The sequence below is a fragment of the Thrips palmi genome, unplaced genomic scaffold (genome assembly GCF_012932325.1).
Source record: "Thrips palmi isolate BJ-2018 unplaced genomic scaffold, TpBJ-2018v1 HiC_scaffold_19, whole genome shotgun sequence".
Lineage (NCBI taxonomy): Eukaryota > Metazoa > Arthropoda > Insecta > Thysanoptera > Thripidae > Thrips > Thrips palmi.
This window is the reverse complement of record NW_023144628.1, coordinates 3,817,399-3,834,534: the sequence shown is the minus strand read 5'-3', so window position 1 is coordinate 3,834,534 and position 17,136 is coordinate 3,817,399. Positions and strand designations below refer to the sequence as shown.

General features: G+C 67.1%; 1 protein-coding gene across 1 annotated transcript; it reads left to right on the top strand.

The window, feature by feature from the left end:
* Positions 1 to 1,324: 1,324 nt before the first annotated feature.
* Positions 1,325 to 15,174, top strand: LOC117646243 (chaoptin-like). The gene is made up of 12 exons (XM_034387077.1): positions 1,325 to 1,385; positions 1,991 to 2,135; positions 2,220 to 2,327; positions 2,416 to 2,483; positions 2,673 to 2,953; positions 4,681 to 6,537; positions 6,838 to 7,083; positions 7,300 to 7,468; positions 9,859 to 9,997; positions 13,414 to 13,555; positions 13,631 to 13,845; positions 14,463 to 15,174. Exons 1-12 carry the CDS (start codon positions 1,325 to 1,327, stop codon positions 15,172 to 15,174), a joined length of 4,143 nt encoding a protein of 1,380 aa, XP_034242968.1.
* The last annotated feature ends 1,962 nt before the right edge of the window (positions 15,175 to 17,136 follow it).

Genomic DNA, 17,136 nt, shown 5'->3' with positions numbered 1-17,136 from the left:
CCGGAATACTTTTCCCTGGCCCTCCCAGCTGCCGGAATACTTTTCCCTGGCCCTCCCAGCTGCCGGAATACTTTTCCCTGGCCCTCCCAGCTGCCGGAATACTTTTCCCTGGCCCTCCCAGCTGCCGGAATACTTTTCCCTGGCCCTCCCAGCTGCCGGAATACTTTTCCCTGGCCCTCCCAGCTGCCGGAATACTTTTCCCTGGCCCTCCCAGCTGCCGGAATACTTTTCCCTGGCCCTCCCAGCTGCCGGAATACTTTTCCCTGGCCCTCCCAGCTGCCGGAATACTTTTCCCTGGCCCTCCCAGCTGCCGGAATACTTTTCCCTGGCCCTCCCAGCTGCCGGAATACTTTTCCCTGTATTGACTTTCGGCCTATTGGGTTTTGGGTGAATAACGTCTGGGTGAGTGGGCCGGACCCCTATTGCCCGGCTCGCGCGCTCGCGCTTCATGCCCGGGTTCGATCCCCACACGGGGGGTACCGCCCGGCGAGTGCCTCTTGGCCTTGTCGCGAGCCGACAGCTTGTCAGCTCGGCCCCAGCTCCAAGTTGGCCGTGCGGTCGGCAAGACGTCGACGCTGCCCGCCGTCACCACGCTGGCAATCGTGACCGGGCTGTGCTGCTCGGCTGTGCCCAGTTCGACGAGGAGCGGGGCTGCGGGGCGAGGGGAGGGGAGCCGTCCGTGCCGCGCGCCGCGTGCGCATGTGTTACGTGTTGGCAATGACAGTGGAAATCCTAACCGGCTCGGCCGCCCGCTCGCACCTGGGGCACACAAAGCGAAGGGCGTGCCGTCCGCACGGATCACGTTACCCTGGCCGCCCCACCCCGCCCCACTCCGCCCCACCCCGCCCCGCCCCACCCCGCCCCACCCCGCCGCGCCCGGCGGGGAAGGCTGCTGCGCCTACTTCTGCTGCCCCACCGCGGCGCGCCGCTCGGAGCACTTCCCTTTTTCACCGAAACTCACTGCCGTTGTCAATATGTCTGCTGTCAGGCCGCGGTCGCAGCGGAACACAATCACATTTTATTGCTTTTTTTCCGCTCACGTCCGCCACCGCGCCGCCCCGCCGCCGCCTCCGCGCGTCCGTGAGGATGGAGTTGTTGAGCGAGTTTCGCGGCGTGGCGGTGACTTGATCGACAACTTTGCTTCGCTGTGTGATTGCAGATGAGCCGGGAGCTGGCGCTGCTCGTGCTGGCCGTCGCGCTGGTGGGGGTGGTGCCCCCTTCCGCCAGCCCCGCCAGCCCCGCCAGCCCCGCCAGCACCCCGGACGAACCGCCACCGGACCTGCCGGGCCCGGAGGCAGACCCGCCGCCCTGCGACTTCAACTCGATGTGCTCGTGCGCCGCCGGGGAGGTGTCTTGCATCGGCGTGCCGCTGCACAGCATGCCAGGTACAACGCCAAGCGTTCCCCACAGCTCCGATCTCACCGGGGCGACTATCTCAGCCCCACAAAAATTTAATTGGCCATCCAGAATGCAAAAAAAAGGACCTAACGGGTCCTTACGTCCGTCTAGAGAGCGGTGCACGGCCAGCACACTTCGAACGTCGTCCTTCTCGCCGCAGAAGGCGTGGAGCGTTGCCTCGGGTAGCAATGTGGCGGTGTGAAGCACACAGGGGTGTGGAGGGAGGGGAGGGAGACATTGCGAATTCATGGCCAGCGAGAAGGAGCCGGGGGGGGGGACGTCGGGCGGTGGCGGGGAAGTTTTATATATTCACCTGGCCCTGGCCGGACCCAGTCCGACGCCCGGCCCAACGCCCAGCCCTGCAACCCACACCGCCGACTGAAAGGCATTCAAAATACGGCGCGCGGAAAGCACTCCCCCTCCCCCTCCACCTCGCTCACCGCGAGGAACGCGCCACACCGCGTACACCTTGCCATAAGTTGTGTGTGGGACGAATGGAACCACCGCGCGCGCTTATTTCTTTCTTTTCAGTCGCATTTTCCCCTCTCCACGTTTCCTCTTTTCTTTCATTTTGACTGCTTGCGTGTTGAAGCGCTGCCGCGGCGCGCCCTGCACCACGTCGAGGTGATGCAGTCCGAGCTGACGGCGCTGGAGGACGCTGCCCTGGCCGGGACGCGAACCGCCAGCCTGCGGCTCATCGGGGACGGCCTGGTGGTCATCGCGCCGCACGCCCTCGCGTGAGTCCAGCGGTCGGGCCGCACCGCCAATCTACATTGCAGTTTGGTGTGATACTTTGGTTCATCCCTGTGCTTCTTCCTCAGACCCCTGGCAGGGGAGCTGCGTTCACTCGACCTGAGCTACAACCAACTGCAGGAGGTTCCCGCCGCACTCCGGCCGCTCAAGTCGCTGCACTGGCTCAGTCTGCACGGGTAAGTACGACACCACGGCGGTTCCAAAACTGGTCGCAGACCGTTGGAAAGCATTGCAGATGGCCAAACTCACCTCCCATCTGCGCAGTAACCAGCTGACGGCCCTGAACGTGGACTGGGGGCACCTGCGCGACACGCTGGCCAGCCTGTACCTGGGCGAGAACGACCTGACCGCCCTGCCGGACCGGCACGCCCGGCCGCGCGAGCCCAGCGGCCACGCCGCCCACCGCCACCACCGCTGGGCCGAGGGCGGCGAGAACGACGTGCTGACCGACGCGCAAGGTGAGGCCCTGGGTTCGAACACCGACGCGCCAATCCGTTTTCGCCCCTAACACTGCTGTCCAGGTGCGGGCAGCTTGGCGGAGCTGCGTCACCTGCACACGCTGGAGCTGGACAACAATCACCTGAGCGTGCTGACGGCGTCCTCGGTGCCCGCGTCGCTGCGCTCCCTGTCCGCGCAGCACAACGCCCTGGTGCGCGTGCCCTACTCGCTGCTGGAGCCGGGCGGCCCGCCGCGCCTGCAGCACCTCATGCTGCGCGGCAACCTGGTCCGCACGCTGCCCCGGGCCGGCCTCCGCGCGCACAAGGCCCTCGACAGGCTGGACCTCGCCGACAACAACATCCAGGTGGGCAAGGCTTTTCCACCGTCCGCCGCGACACTGCGCGGCACTGCACGGCACGGCGATTGCCGTGGCTTTGAATCCTCCCGATGTGATGGAGCGCCTGGATTAGCAGTGGCGGAGTGGCGCCCCCGCCCCCCCCCCCCCCTTCCCGGCCACTTCGCTCTCTTTTCATCCCTGGACCGGCCGCGGCCGCGCACCGAATAAACAACTTAAAGCGCGCGGTCCGAGCCGAGCTGGCGGGGCGGGGCGGGGCGGGGTGCGGCGGGGTGCGGCGGGGTGCGGCGGGGTGCGGCGGGGTGCGGCGGAGCAGCAAAGGACTCCCCCCGGCCCTGCGGCCCTGCGGCCCACCCCCAGCGCGACGAGTCCCGCAGGATCCGCCGCCCTCTCCTCGGCCAAGGCTGGTGCCTTCAACAGGATTATTTCTGCGCGTTTTGCCCATCTCTTCGCCTTGCTCCTGCTCAACAGGATTTGGCCCGGTCCCCGTTGCTTCTCGTTCGCGATGATGATGATGACCGCAGGAAAGAGCCGGGCCGGGCCGGCTTGATAATAGGGGCGACCGCGGCCAGGCGTGCACGCCGAGCGTTCGGCTCGGCCGCACCTGATTCGGGAATTAAACCCGTCCGCCGTTCCGAACGGTCGCTCTGTCTCTCTCGCTCGCACGCGGCTTCCCGTAGCGGTGCGAGAGAGACAGAGCGCCGAGTTCGGAACGAGACTACCGTGAGCCGTGGAGCCAGTCCAGTGGCTCGCAATGAGCATCCCCGCCCGGTCTGCGCACTCCGTCATGCCCAAGCCGTCTCGAGGGCCCCGCCGCCCCCGCCACCCCCGCCGGCCCCGCTTTCTCTCTGTGTGTGAGAGAGAGATAGAGCGAACGCGCCACCGAGTATTTTTATAATCATCCCCGTTTTGTAAAACGGCGAGCGTTTTTGTCGTTTTGCCGTCACCTCGAAGCCGGGATGAAAATTTATGAGTTTCCTAGGCGAGGCCGGCGCGAGAGGTTGGGCGGGGAGGGAGAGAGAGAGAGACAGACTCACCTGCGGGGCCGCGGGGCCGCGCTCCATTCACAGGCAAGTGGGCCGTCTCCGGCGTCCCCGCCGCCGTCGCGTCCCTCCGTCTTCTTTTCACTTCTCGACGCTCTAGGCTAATTTGCAATTATGTCGTAATTGCCTCGTCTCCCGGCCATATTTATCGCTCGCGTTTCGCGCACAGCTCACAGCGGCGGCCGAGCATCCGAGCGGCCCGCCCTTTTTGCCGTCGAATTTGGCAGCTTATTTTTCTTGTTGCTGATGCCACTGCGGCCGGGCTGGCCGGGCTGGCCGGGCAGCTGGCGCGGCTGGCGCGGCCCCCGTTGGGGCCCGCTGGCCGTCGGTCGCCGTCGTCGCGCACCACTCCGCTTCTTGCCCCTTTCCGCTAATTCACCTCCGCCTCGGCTTCTTTGCAATTTGATTTATATTCCAAGTTGTCGAAAAAAGGGGTAATTCGCCTGTGAGCCGCTTTAATGGAATTATGAATCTGCCACCGGTGGTGCCGTGGCGGCGTGGCGCCGGGGTGCGGCTTCCTGGGAGGGGGTTAGGGGAAGGACGTTTAGAAATTCGTCATGAATTAAAATACCAAAGTGGAATAATCCGTCCTCTCAGCGCTGCGCTGAGCTGCGCTGGGCTGCGCCGCGGACCCACCCTCCCGGCCAATGACCACCGCCTCACTAATCCCGCGTTCCGCCGTTCCGCTCGCAGACGCTGCCCTCGCGGTGCTTCAACGGCACGCTGTCGGTGCGCGACCTCCGCCTGGACTCCAACTCCCTCCGCGCGCTGCCCGCCAACGCGCTGGAGGGCTTCGGCACGGCGCGGCTCTCGCTGGCCAGCAACCGGCTGGAGTACCTGCACCCGGCGGCGCTGCAGGGCCTGGAGCACTCGCTGGAGCACCTGGACCTGGACGGCAACGCGCTGCGCGTCTTCCCCGCCGAGGCGCTGGCCAACCTGACGCGGCTGCGCTCGCTGCTGCTGGCCAACAACCGCCTGTCCGAGGTGGGCGGTGACGCGATGGCGGGCGTGGCCGGGACTCTGCGAGCGCTGTCCCTCGCCGGCAACGACCTGCATGCCCTGCCGCTGGCCGCGCTGCGGCGCTGCGTCGCGCTGTCGCACCTCAACCTGGGCTACAACGGCATCCCCAGCCTGCACGCCGAGGACCTGCGCGGCTGGGGCGCGTCGCTGGACACGCTGCTGCTGGCCAGCAACAAGGTCGCCAGCCTGGAGGCGCGCGCCTTCCGCCACGCGCCGCGGCTGCGGGAGCTGAACCTGTCGTTCAACCGGCTGGCCGGGCTGCACGCCGACGCCTTCCTGGACCTGGCGGCGCTGCAGAGCTTGGAGGCGAGCTTCAGCCTGGCCGAGCTGGACCGCTTCCCGGAGGACGCCCTGCGGCCGCTGGTGGCGCTGCGGTGGCTGGCGCTGGACAACAACGACATCCGCGCCATGGACAGCGGCGCGCTCAAGACCCTCGCCAACCTCGAGTTCCTCAACCTGGAGGACAACTTGCTGTCCGAGCTGCCGCCGGGGCTGTTCGGGCCGCAGCACGCCCGCCTGCGTGAGCTGCGCCTCGGCGGCAACTCGCTGCGCGCCGTGCGCACGGCCGACTTCCGCGGCCTTCGGGGGCTGCGCACGCTGGTGCTGTCCGGCAACCACATCAAGGTGGTGGAGTCCGCGGCGCTGGAGGACCTGCCGCGGCTCGAGACGCTGCTGCTGGCCGACAACGGCATGACGAAGCTGCAGCCGGGCGCGCTGCGCAACCTGCCCGCCCTGGCCACGCTGGACCTGCACCGCAACCGCCTGCAGGTCTTCTCGCTGAGCGCCTTCGTGAACGTGAGCCGCCCCGAGGCACCCCTCGCCATCAACGCGTCCTGGAACCGCGTGGCGGAGCTCTACTCGGCGGACACGGAGGGCGCGCCGCTGTACGTGCACACCCTGGACCTGAGCCACAACTTCGTGGCGGAGCTCAAGACCAAGTTCTTGTCGGGCGTGGGCGCGTCGCTGCGCCGCCTGCACCTCGCGCACAACCGCATCAGCCGCCTGGACGGGCACGTGCTGGCCGCCCTGCAGTCCCTGGAGCTGCTGTCGCTGCAGGACAACGACCTGGTCACGCTGGCGCCCAGGGCCTTCCAGGGCTGCGACATGCTGCAGGTGCTGCTGCTGCAGCGGAACCACATCGACGCGCTGCAGCCCGAGCAGTTCGCGAGGATGGCCAGCCTGCGCGTGCTGGACCTGTCGCACAACCGGCTGCGCGGCGTGCCCGTCGGCGCGCTGGAGGCCACGCCGCTGGAGAGGCTGGACCTGTCGCACAATGACCTGGCGGCCGTGCCGAGCGGCGCGCTGGCCGAGGTGGGCGGCACGCTGCGGTGGCTGGGGCTGGCCGGCAACGCGCTGCAGCACCTCGACGGCACGGTGTTCGTCGCCACGCCGGGGCTGCGGCACCTCGACCTGGCCGCCAACAAGCTCACCTTCCTGCCGGACAACGTGTTCTCGCCCTTGGGCGCGCTGCTGTCGCTACAGCTCGGCCACAACCCGCTGCGCGCCAACCTGGCCGAGCTGCTGCACTACGTGCACGGCCTGCGCGCGCTGGGCCTGGACGCCGTGGGGCTGCGCGCCGCACCGCCGCTGCTGCTGCCGTCCCTCGTGGTGCTCAACCTGTCCGGCAACGCGCTGGCCGCGCCGCCCGCCGGCATGGCCAAGCTGCGCGTGCTGCACCTCGCCGGCAACCGCCTGGCCGCGCCGCCCAGCGCGCCCTTCCCGCTGCTCGCCGACCTGGACGTGTCCGACAACCCCATCACGGTGAGCCCCGTCGCGGTGAGACAGCGGGCGAGTTTGGCAAGGAAGTTGACGGTCTGCTTCACTCCGCAGAGACTGGGGCGCGAGAGCTTCGCCGAGGTTCCGCGCCTCGCCACGCTGACGCTGCGCGCGCTGCCGCTGGACACCATGGAGGCCGACACGCTGCAGCCCCTGCGCCTGCTCCGCGTGCTGCGGGCAGAGGCCTGGACGAGGCTCGGGCCGCACGGCCTGGGCGCGGTGCTGGGCGCGGCGCCGTCCCTCAAGGTGCTGGCCTTGTCGGTGGGCGCCAAGACGGAGGCCTCGCCGCTGCCGCCGCACGTCCTGGGCGGCGCGCTGCGTTCCGGCGTCCGCCGCGTCGAGCTGTCCGGGCCGGGGCTCAAGTCCCTCGGGCCGCACAGCCTCGGCCGCGACGTGCCCGCCGACCTCCGGCGCTTCACCCTGCAGGTACTTGGCGGCCACTTCCGGGCCACTTCCGGCTGGAGGCAGTCCGCGGCAGGCGAGGCAGCCGAGGCCGACTTGTCCGACTTGTTGCAGGTGACGGGGACACAGCTGGCCGAGTTTCCGGCCGCGCTGTTTGTGCGACTCGCCCACATCCCTCATCTGGCGCTCGACTTCCGGGAGAACGGCCTCAGCAGCATGGCCCCGGAGACTTTCTACCGGAACTCGTCCTCGTGGGAGCGCGCCGGCACCACCCTCATTTCCGGTCAGTGCGGGCCCCTCCAGCCCCTCCTGCCCCTGTAGTACGCTGCGCCACACACCCCGCCCCGCCCCGCCCCGCCCCTAGTCGTCATCCGCCGCTTGTCTCCATTTCCGGGGTTCAACGTCGCTTTTGTGCCGGCCCCGCTGTCAAAGGGCCAAGCACGGTGGGGCGCGGCGGGGCCGGAAACACTCACATCTCGCAGACCGTCGCAGACACTGCAAGCCGCGCAAACTCGATCCTTCCGCCCCCCGCGCCAAATTGCCGAACGACACGGGCCAAAGGGCCAAAGAGCCAAAGGGCCAAAGAGCCAAAGGGCCAAAGAGACGGCACCCATTTTTCGAGGCGCCGGCCGGGCTGCCTTGGAATTAGCAGCCTTTAGCCGGGGTGGGATGGCTGGCCATCACAATTGTCCAAAACGGCATCTTTCTCTGTGGCTGTTTGAGCCTGGAACAGCGTGGCTGTTTCAGTCTCGAACAGCGAGGCTGTTTCAGCCTCGAACAGCGTGGCTGTTTGAGAGTGAGAGAGTGGCCGGTTGCAAGGCGCCCCTGCTGTCGCCGCACCGCGCCGCGTGTTCCAGTGGTTCTGGCTCGCCGCCCACCTGGCCGAGTGGACGCCGGGGCCCTGCCACCCTGCCGCCGTGCCGCCCTGCTCCTTCATCTCCAGCACCGAGTAGAATTTCATTTCGCACTGCCACCCCAGTGCTGCCACCCCCGGCCCCCAGCCCCCAGCCCCGCTCTACCAAACTATCGCCAGCGCGCAATCAACAACTCGGAAAGCCAGACCGTCAAAGTAAATTAGGCAAAGGCTGCTGCGTCGCGCAGGTCCTGAAAAACGGAACTACAAGAAACGGTCCAAAAAGTTGGCCCTAACAAAAGGGGTTAGTGGGTTAACTTGGGGGTTAAAAAAATAACAGTTATGAAAATGAAAGATTCTGAAAAGGGCGCTGCGCAGGGGGCGGTCTTCGCCCTCCCGAAATGCATGCTTCTGTTTTTGTTGTCGGTGCGCGTCTGCGCTTCTGCCAGGCGGAGGGCTGGCTGCCTGCCTGCCAGCCTGCCTGCCAGCCTGTCACGCGTGGCAGCGTTACCGCCCGGACGGCCTGGGCGCCCCGGACTGGACGGGCTGCTGTCTGGAAAACCCATTCACTAATTTGAGTCGCCCAGCTTCTGTCTTGGTGCTTAGGGCTCGGCGTCCGGGCCCCTTTTAACACGGCGGCCGGGCCGAGGCCGATCTCGCTACTGCGTCCCCGAGAGCAGGCGAAGCAGGCGAGAGCCAGGCCCATGTCTCTCAGAGGGCCGGGAAAGAGTACGGCGCTACGCTACGCGCTACGCTATGAATTGCGAAATAATCCATTAGGACCTCCTCGAGGCCGTCTCGTCGTCCGCGGCCCGTCCCACCAAGGCGCAGCAGCTCCTCTCCGTCAAGGAGAAGGGGGGGAGTTCAATTTCTCTGTTTCGCCTCGCAGCTCGCAGTCAGCTGCCGCCGCCCGCCGCGACGAAATAGTTTGGATTTGACGCGCCGCCGTGCCGGCGTGCCCGGCCAGTAGCATTGGCCCACGCTGCCGCGGCCGCTCGTCCGCTTAATCCTCTTCCTCGCCCTCAGCCTCGGCAGCCTCGCCTCTTCCCACTCCGAATTCCTCAAAACTTTGACAAGAGTTCGACGCGGCGCGGACGTCCACCCTCGCAGCGCGACTCCGGACTCCCGCAGCAGCGACTCGGACTTGGACCGGCTGGGAATAGTTGGGTGCCGGCCGCGCCGCCCCCGCGTTCCGCGTCTCCGCGTCGCCCTGGAGAAAGAGATGATCCCGACACCGTCTTGGCGCGGCGCAGGGCGTGGTGGGGTGGGGCGGGGCGGGGCGGAGGTGAGACGCGAGCGACGCGAGTAGGCTGGCCTCCAAAACGCGCCTCACCCCGCGTCGCCCGTTCATTTCACTTGATTGCTGGGGAAGGCCCGGGAAGGCCGGAAGGGAGCTGCAATCTGGCGGGAGAAAACTCGCGCGCGGACTTTGTTTGGGGCGCCGCTCTCACCCCCTCCCCGCTCCCTCTTCCTCCCCTTCTGGCGGCGGGTTACACGGTCCTCGCGAATACCTGGCAGCATTGTGTTTAGCAGCCACGGAGGAAGATGGGAATGGATGTACCGGGGCGTGGCGCGGCGTGGCGCGGCGTGGCGAGGGCGTTGTGGCTCCATGCCAACTCATCCGGGGCTGTGTCACTTCCAGGACCGCCCCTGCACTGTGCGGGCGTGGCGAGCGGTGCGAGCCCACACGCCCCCAGCCTCCAAGCGCCTATGCGCTCCCCCTGCTGATCTAGCTAGTCCTGCTGGTCCCCGACACGCTATAAAGACTAGACCACCGGCAGTGGAACAAATTTTAAATCAATCCAATTCTTTTGTCGCAGGTGGCATCAACCTGAAGGGCAACCCCTGGGTGTGCGACTGCTCGCTGTCGTGGCTGGGGGCCTGGCTGCGCCGGTGGCTGCGGGAGGTGTTGCAGGTGGGCCTATCGCTCTGTCTCTGTCTCACGCATTGGGCGTTGTGGTCTGGTGCGAGAGAGACAGCGACGAAATCATTGTTTGGAATCGACTTTGCCCCGAGCCACTCCTGCACTGGTTGACTCGCCGTCGCTCACTCCGTTTCCGACGTTTCCAGGTGCACGCGCTGGAAGCCTCGGCGGCGGCGCGCGTCCGCGAGGCAGCGGAGGAAGCCACCTGCGCCCCGCGCCGCCCCCGCGACCCCTCGGCGCCCGCCGCCCCCGCCGGGCCGCCGCTGCTGCGGTTGCGGGAGGCTGGCTGCCTGGCCTCGGCGCTGAGCGCCACGGCCGCCCGCCCCCGCGCCGCCCCCGCCGCCGCGCTGCTGGTCGTGCTGGGACTGGCCGTCGCCCTGGTGCCGCGACCGGGTGCCGCTCCCGGGACGAGGTGACCGGGACGGCGGCAACGCGGTGGCCGCCAGGCCCGAGGCCAGGCCGCAGCCGATTGACTTCACGTCGTCACCGCCCCGCCCCCCGCCCCGTGCTTTCCCTCCGGTCCGCGAACTCGAACCGCTCCATTCATTATTGTCTGGAAGTTGGAGGCTGCTGGCCCCTTTCTCGGGCCGCGATTTGGACTGTATAACGGGATCCTCCTGCCTGCCTGGCCGTGCCGCGGCGGACACACGTGCACGCCGGGGCCCTTCCCGGCTCACCTTCGTAACGATCAATTACCGGCCGGGCCGCGCCTCCATTGTTGTCGAGTGACCGGGAGGAAGGGAGGGAGGAAGCGGCGCCGAGGGGAAGCGCCAAGATGGGCGGAGCGGAGCAGTCACGGCGGGGCCGCCCCGCCGGTGCCGAAAGAAAACTCTCCTGCCTGGCTGCCTGCCTGGGCGGCCCGCCGGCCGGGCTGCGGGTGAACGGGGATATTTATCGCTGTTCGATTCTCGCCGCCATTAAGTGCGGCGAGGAAAAGCCGTGCTGTGCCGCGACCCACCGCGCGACGAATCGACGACAATCAGTCGCCGAACCAAATGCAAGAATGTGTCATTTTAATTTTAGGGTGAAATAAATGTCAAACTGATTTTTGTTACGTCTGGCTTGTCTCTTTATTTTCAAACTCGATGTGAAAAACGTCCCGGGTTGGCATGAGGGTTCAATATTCATGGAAGGTGCATGCATGCTACGCGGCAGCCAAGGAATGCCTCTGAGTCCATTTGACCGATGCCTCGCGGGCCCAAGAAACAAGAAAAGCACCCATGCGACACGGGTCAACACAACCTACGCCATTTCCACGAACACGCATCAGAAAAAAAACAACAACACATTTACTTTTTAAAAAGACGTTCGGGGGGCTGAAAAAAATTCACGTCGTTGGGGCAATGAGCGAGAAGGGGAGGGGGAGCCGTAACGACCGCATTTGTCCCGACTAATCGGCGCCACCTTTACTTCCGAGTGCGGCCCTCAAACTGCCCGGCGAAACGACAAACATTAGCACGTCGTTTGCCGCCTTTTTGTTTTTGCTTTCTGCAAAGCGCCCTGCACGTCCCCGTGTGCCGCCCTGGTGCCGCCGCGCCGGTTCGATTCCCAAGCCGCCGGAAGGGAAGGGACTCTGAGAGCGACGCCGTGCCGAGCCGAGCCGTGCCGAGCCGAGCCGGCCGTGCCGTGCCGAGCCGAGCCGAGCCGTGCCGCGTCTAGCCGCCCGCCTCGCGATACAGGCCCAGTCCGGCCGTTCCGAGGAGTCGTTTCTTCGACTGTCTCCCTCGCACCCCTTCCGGACGAGACGCCCCGCGAGTGCGACAGAGACAGAGTGACGGAATGAGTGTGCTGCAGGCCGGCCAGGCCGGACGCGACGGCCCGGAGTAAACAGGAGATGAGGAGAGTGAAAGGAGGAAATAAAAACCGGGCTAAAAGGGCGGGACGGGCGGAAACGGCACAAATCAATACGAAGAGCGGCGCTTGGCGCTTCGCGCTTGGCCGGTGTAATGATAACGACGCTATTAAAAAAATGCGAAGCTGGAAATAGCTAGAAGCGAAGCGCCAAGCGCCAAGCCGGCAGGTGGAGCAAACAGAGGCCAAGGAGCGCCGTTCATTTTCCAGCCCCGCTAATTTTCATTCAAGGCCGGCCGCCCTGCGCGTTCGAGGACCGGCCCTTGTCCACGCAGAAGAGCGCTCGGCGGCCTCAAACAGCACGCTCGGGGTGCTCTGCGCTCTGCGAGAGAGAGAAAGAGAGAAATAAAATAAAATAAAAAGGAGCTTTGCCAGAGTGACCGGCAGTCCCTCCGGAATGGCCGTGGTGTACGACTGGCGCGCCGCCCCGCGCCGCCCCGGCCAGGCCATCATCTTCCATCCCCACCCCCTGGCCGCTGTTTTGTATGCCACTCACTGGCCGCGCTGCGAACGCGGCGAAATGAGTTTTACGTCCGCGCCATGATTACGATTCTTTTCACTTTCAATTACTCCCATCCATATGCAGGGGGTATTGTGTTCCGTGTTTCCCGCCGTTGCATTGTCCGGCCGGGGCGAAGCGGGGCGGGCCGGAAGGGAGGGGGGCGCGGTGGACCGTCCGGCCATCGGCTCCCCCACAACATAGGCCATGACAAGTCAAGGCAACCGTGTCCATCCGGGACCGAAAGCGAGATAAAAAGACAAACAGCGCCATGCGCCAGGCCGGGCCGTCAGGGCGGGTCGGGTCAAGTCGGCGAGGCAGAGGCGGCAGAGGCGGCAGGGGCGAGGGAATACGGAATGGGGTCGGTGATTGTTTCCCCGCGGGTCTGGAGAGCTCGGGGAGTCTGAGGGTCCAGGGGGACGCCTCCTTGGGGGCGCGGCGGCGCGGCGGCGCGGCCAACAAGTTGCGTCGCGTTTATCGCCTGCAGGGCCGGGAGGGGACCGGGAGGGGGCCGGGAGGGGGCCGGGAGGGGAGGGGCAGCGCGTCGTCAGCAGATCCACGGAACGGGCTGGCTGGGCGCAGCTGGCGCGCAGAGGCAGAGAGCCCCTGCCGGCGGCTGGATAGGCAACCCGGGGCACACGGCCGTCGCCAATGCCTGCGGCTGCCTACCCCGCCCGGCGCTCGACCTCTCCGCTGCTGATGCCGTCAGCCAGTGTTGCGAAGTCTGCTCGGCGTGCATTGTTGGCGGCCGCCTGTGGTGGGCAACGGCGGGCAGCAGGGAGGACGAGGACGAGGTGCTGGGACAGACGACGACGACGGCGTGCCCCGTGCCCCCGCCGTGACCCGGCACGACGACGCGCCAGTGAAGCGCTCCACGGTACGCCCTGGCCTTCGCCCTGGCCTTGGTGGGCAGGGAGCGCGCTCAGTCGCTTCGTGTGCCTCCAGGTTCGGCTGGCCGCTACGGGCCGGCAGGTGTCGAGATGACCCCCCGCGACGCTGCAGCGGCGACACAGGCCCCAGAACAGGCCCCAGAACAGGCTCCGAGATGCCGCTCTTCTCCAGCAACAAGAACAACAACCGGCCGCCACCCGCCGCCTCCAGGCCGGCGGACGCGGCCGAGCTGTCGGAGGCACTGCTGGTGGAGCTGCGCGGCCAGCGCGCCGACTTCCAGAACACGTATGCCCTCATCGAGTCCAGGCTGGACAAGCTGGAGAAGGCCATCACCAATCAGCCCCGGGTCTCGGTGCGTGGGCGTGGGGTCGCGTGGGGTCGGCGCGGAGCCCCGAGGGAGCAGCTCGTCAGCGACACGGCTTTGCAGGACCCGGCGGCGCGGCCGTCGCCCTCCGACGAGGAGACGCAGTACGTGCTGGGCGACGCCGAGTCCATGGAGATCATCGTGAACCTGGGTCCACTGCGGGCCGGCCGGCCGCTTAACGTCGAGAGGCGCGCGGTGACGCCGTCCTCCAGGCGACTGTGGGACCAGGGTGGCGTCGACGGGGATCTGGTGTTCAGCGTGCCCTCCACGATGGGGGAGTGCGTGCAGCCCCCGCGCCGCGGCAGCCTGGGGCTGGGCCGGCCTCTGGACGCGCCCTCCACGCCGGCGGGCGGCGCGGACGCGAAGCACACCAAGCAGGCACGGCGCCCGTAATTTCCGCAGCCGCGACACTCATCCCTCCGCTTCCTCTCCTCGGCGAGTTCGTCACTCCAGCCGCGTCGTGATAGTGATCTGGAAATGGCAGGTCGCGGGGCCAGCCCCGGGGGCGGCCGCTGGGGCACTGGACACGAGGAAGGCCGTCGGCGACAAGCAGCGCGTCAACGCCCCGTCATCCTACCACTGGATCATCGGGGCTGACGGCGCCATCCGGGAGCACGGACCCCCCTCGCCCGCCCCCTCGCCCGCCCCCTCACCCACCCCTTCACAGCAGCCGTCGCAGCAGCTGGCAGCAGGTGGACTCCGCGCCCCGATGATTTACGGCATGGGAACCGAAGATCGAATACCGGCAGTGGGGATTTTTTTTTGTTCCGTCAGCCCGGGGCGGGGCCGTGCCGCGCACGAGGCCTGAGCCACTCGCGAGGCCGCCGCCGCCACGCGATGCCCAGCCCAAGGTGCCGGAGAGCACCGTCTCCTTGGGCCCCAAGCCCATCTCCAGGATCGCGTCGTCCGTCTGCATCAGCATCACGGACTTCGATGACGACCAGGAGCCCGAGGCCAAGCCTGGGCAACCGCCAGGCAAGCATCCCGCCGCCGGCCCGCGGCCTGTCGAGGACGTCAAGAAGAGCATCGGCGAGGCCAGGAAAACGGTCGCGGGTCCAGCACCCAAGGACAGTCCGGGCAAGGCAGGCAAGTACAGCAGCCTCGCCCATCACTGCACCGCCGCGGAGCGTGTCTCTGACGTCTCGCCGTCCTTCCGAGCAGTGCCGGCTCCCACCAAGGACGTCACCGCCAAGAACATCACCGCCAAGGACGTCTCCGCAAAGGGCGTCACCACCAAAGACATCCCCACGAAAGACGCCATCGTCAAGGACGCCGACGCCAAGGTCGCCACTGCCAAGGACGCCCCCGCCGTCCCCGCTCCAATGCCGCGGCCGGCGTCATCAATCTGCTTCAGCCTGGAGGAGAACGAGGCCGAGGAGGCGGCGCAGGAGGCGCGCAGGGCGGTGGGCCCCAAAGTGTCCCTCAAGCTGCCCGGCCAGGCCCAGGGCCAGGCCTACACGCACGGCCCCTACGCCCTGCGCGGACCCAGAGGCAGCGCGCGGAGCTCGTCGGCGTCGCGGCTATCCTGGCGCTCACCGCCACCCGGCAGCCAGGAACAGTGTGAGCACCGCGGCGATCTCCATCGTTCAATAACTGTGGCTTGTTGAAGACGATTTTGAACCGCGCAGGGCGTAGCGGGCGGTCCCTGCCGAAGCCCTCGGCGGCCGAGGAGGGACTGCGGAGCTGCCTGCGCGTGGCGGAGTACAACGGCGAACCCCGCCAGAAGCCGCCGTCGGCGTCAGGATCGCGCTTGCGAGGGCTGTCACCGCGCCGCTCGCCGTCGCGCCTCGGCCCCAAGATCAAGGCCTGGAACCGCGACAAGCCCCTCAGCCGGCGCCGCTCTCGGCGCGGCGTCAAGCACGACGCTCTAGAGGACGGCGCCCCGCGAGTAGCCACGTCGCGGTCCTCGACGCGCGTCCCTTCCGACGACGACGTCGCGGCGACGGCCAAGTCCAACATCCACCTCGCCAAGATCTACGCGCAGACGGACTTGGCGCTGGCGGCCGCCATGCAGGCCCCTCCTACGCCCCGCCGAGCCCCGCACCCCATGCTGCAGCACCTGCCCACCTGCCCGCGCTACGAGGGCCGGCCGCCCCTCGCCGACGACAAGCCGTTGGAGACGCTCTTCACGTCCAGGGCCGCGGAGCGTGCGCTGGGGCGCTCTGCGGCTTGGGCCGCGCGCGCCCACAAGGACTACCTGGCGCAGCTAAGCGAGTACGTGCGCTCCATCTCCAAAGGCCCTGGCGTGGCCACGGTCATCAGGAACCAGCTGCGGGAGCCCGCGCCAGAGAAGCTCCACAAACGGCAGCCCGCCCACGGCGCCCAAGGCCCTGGACGTCCGCAGCGCGACGCCTCACCCCTCACCCCGCGGTCCAAGACTCGCGATCGCCCGCGGCTGCCCGGCGTCGCAACCACCCCGGCCAGGCACAAGGGCGGGGACGGGACTCGCACCCCGCGGGGCCCGCACCGCAAGGACGCGTGCAGCAGGTAGGCAAGGCCGTGGCGAGGCAGAAAGCGCCCTGGCACCCTAGTGCCCCCCCCCCTTTTCCTCACGGCCTTCTGCCTGCAGGGACAGCCGCTCGGTGCGGCACAGGGGCCGTTACCGCGTGGACATCAAGGACGCCGGGAAGGACCTGCCTTCGATCAAGTCCTCTTCCGACGTGCACGTCGAACCGAGGCGGGACAGCCCGGGTCGGCCCGCCACTCAGCCCAACAACACCATTTGTTCCTTCATTTGTGACTACTGCAGAAAGCTTCGGCAGATGATGTAATCGATTTTCACCCTCCTGTGTCTTAAGATTGACAACGGCATGTCTTGTGCCCGGCCCGTAGTGACTTAGGTTTAATGTCTGTTCAATTTGTATTGCAATGTCGTATTGTGTGTACCCTTTATGTTCGTCGTCTCTAAAAAAATAAAATGGCATTATTTTTTGGTTGTTGTTTTTCACTTTCCCTGAAACGGTAGAAACAAATCGCCCGAGCAGCAAAGCGCTGCTCGGATGATCAGGGCGACACAGGCGCCAGGCGGCATCGCTCGGAGCGTCTCCGTCGCCATGGCGACAGCGCGTTGAGTCGATGCGCGTGCGTGGAGGGGCTGGCGGCTGGCGGCTAGCGCTGAAGGGTGGCGGCGCGTCGAGGCCCGCGGAGTCTTTGTTGGCCAACGCGCACTGCTGCAGCCGGCTCGGCGTGGGCACGCCGTCGACGCCGTCCCGACATGTTCTGGGGCTACACCCCGGCGCTGGACGTGCTCCGCGAGTACTTCTGGTGGCGCGGCAGGGCGCCGGGGGACGTCTCCGCCGAGCCCTCCGCCGGGCCCGACGCCGCCCCCGGGAGCGTGACCGTCACGGAGATCGAGGACCCTGACGGTGAGTAAACAAGAGGCACTCAAGGTTAGAATAATTGGGTGAATCGATGCTTCGCCGCGTGCCGCGGACTGCAGACTGCACTGGGGGCACGCCGGCGAGGCCCCCGCCGGTTGAACCCCCACCCCGTCGCGCCCGCCGCGCCCGCCGCGCCCCCACTACGCTGCGAGCGCCGCCCGCGCCCCGGATGATCTGGGTCAGTTCGGC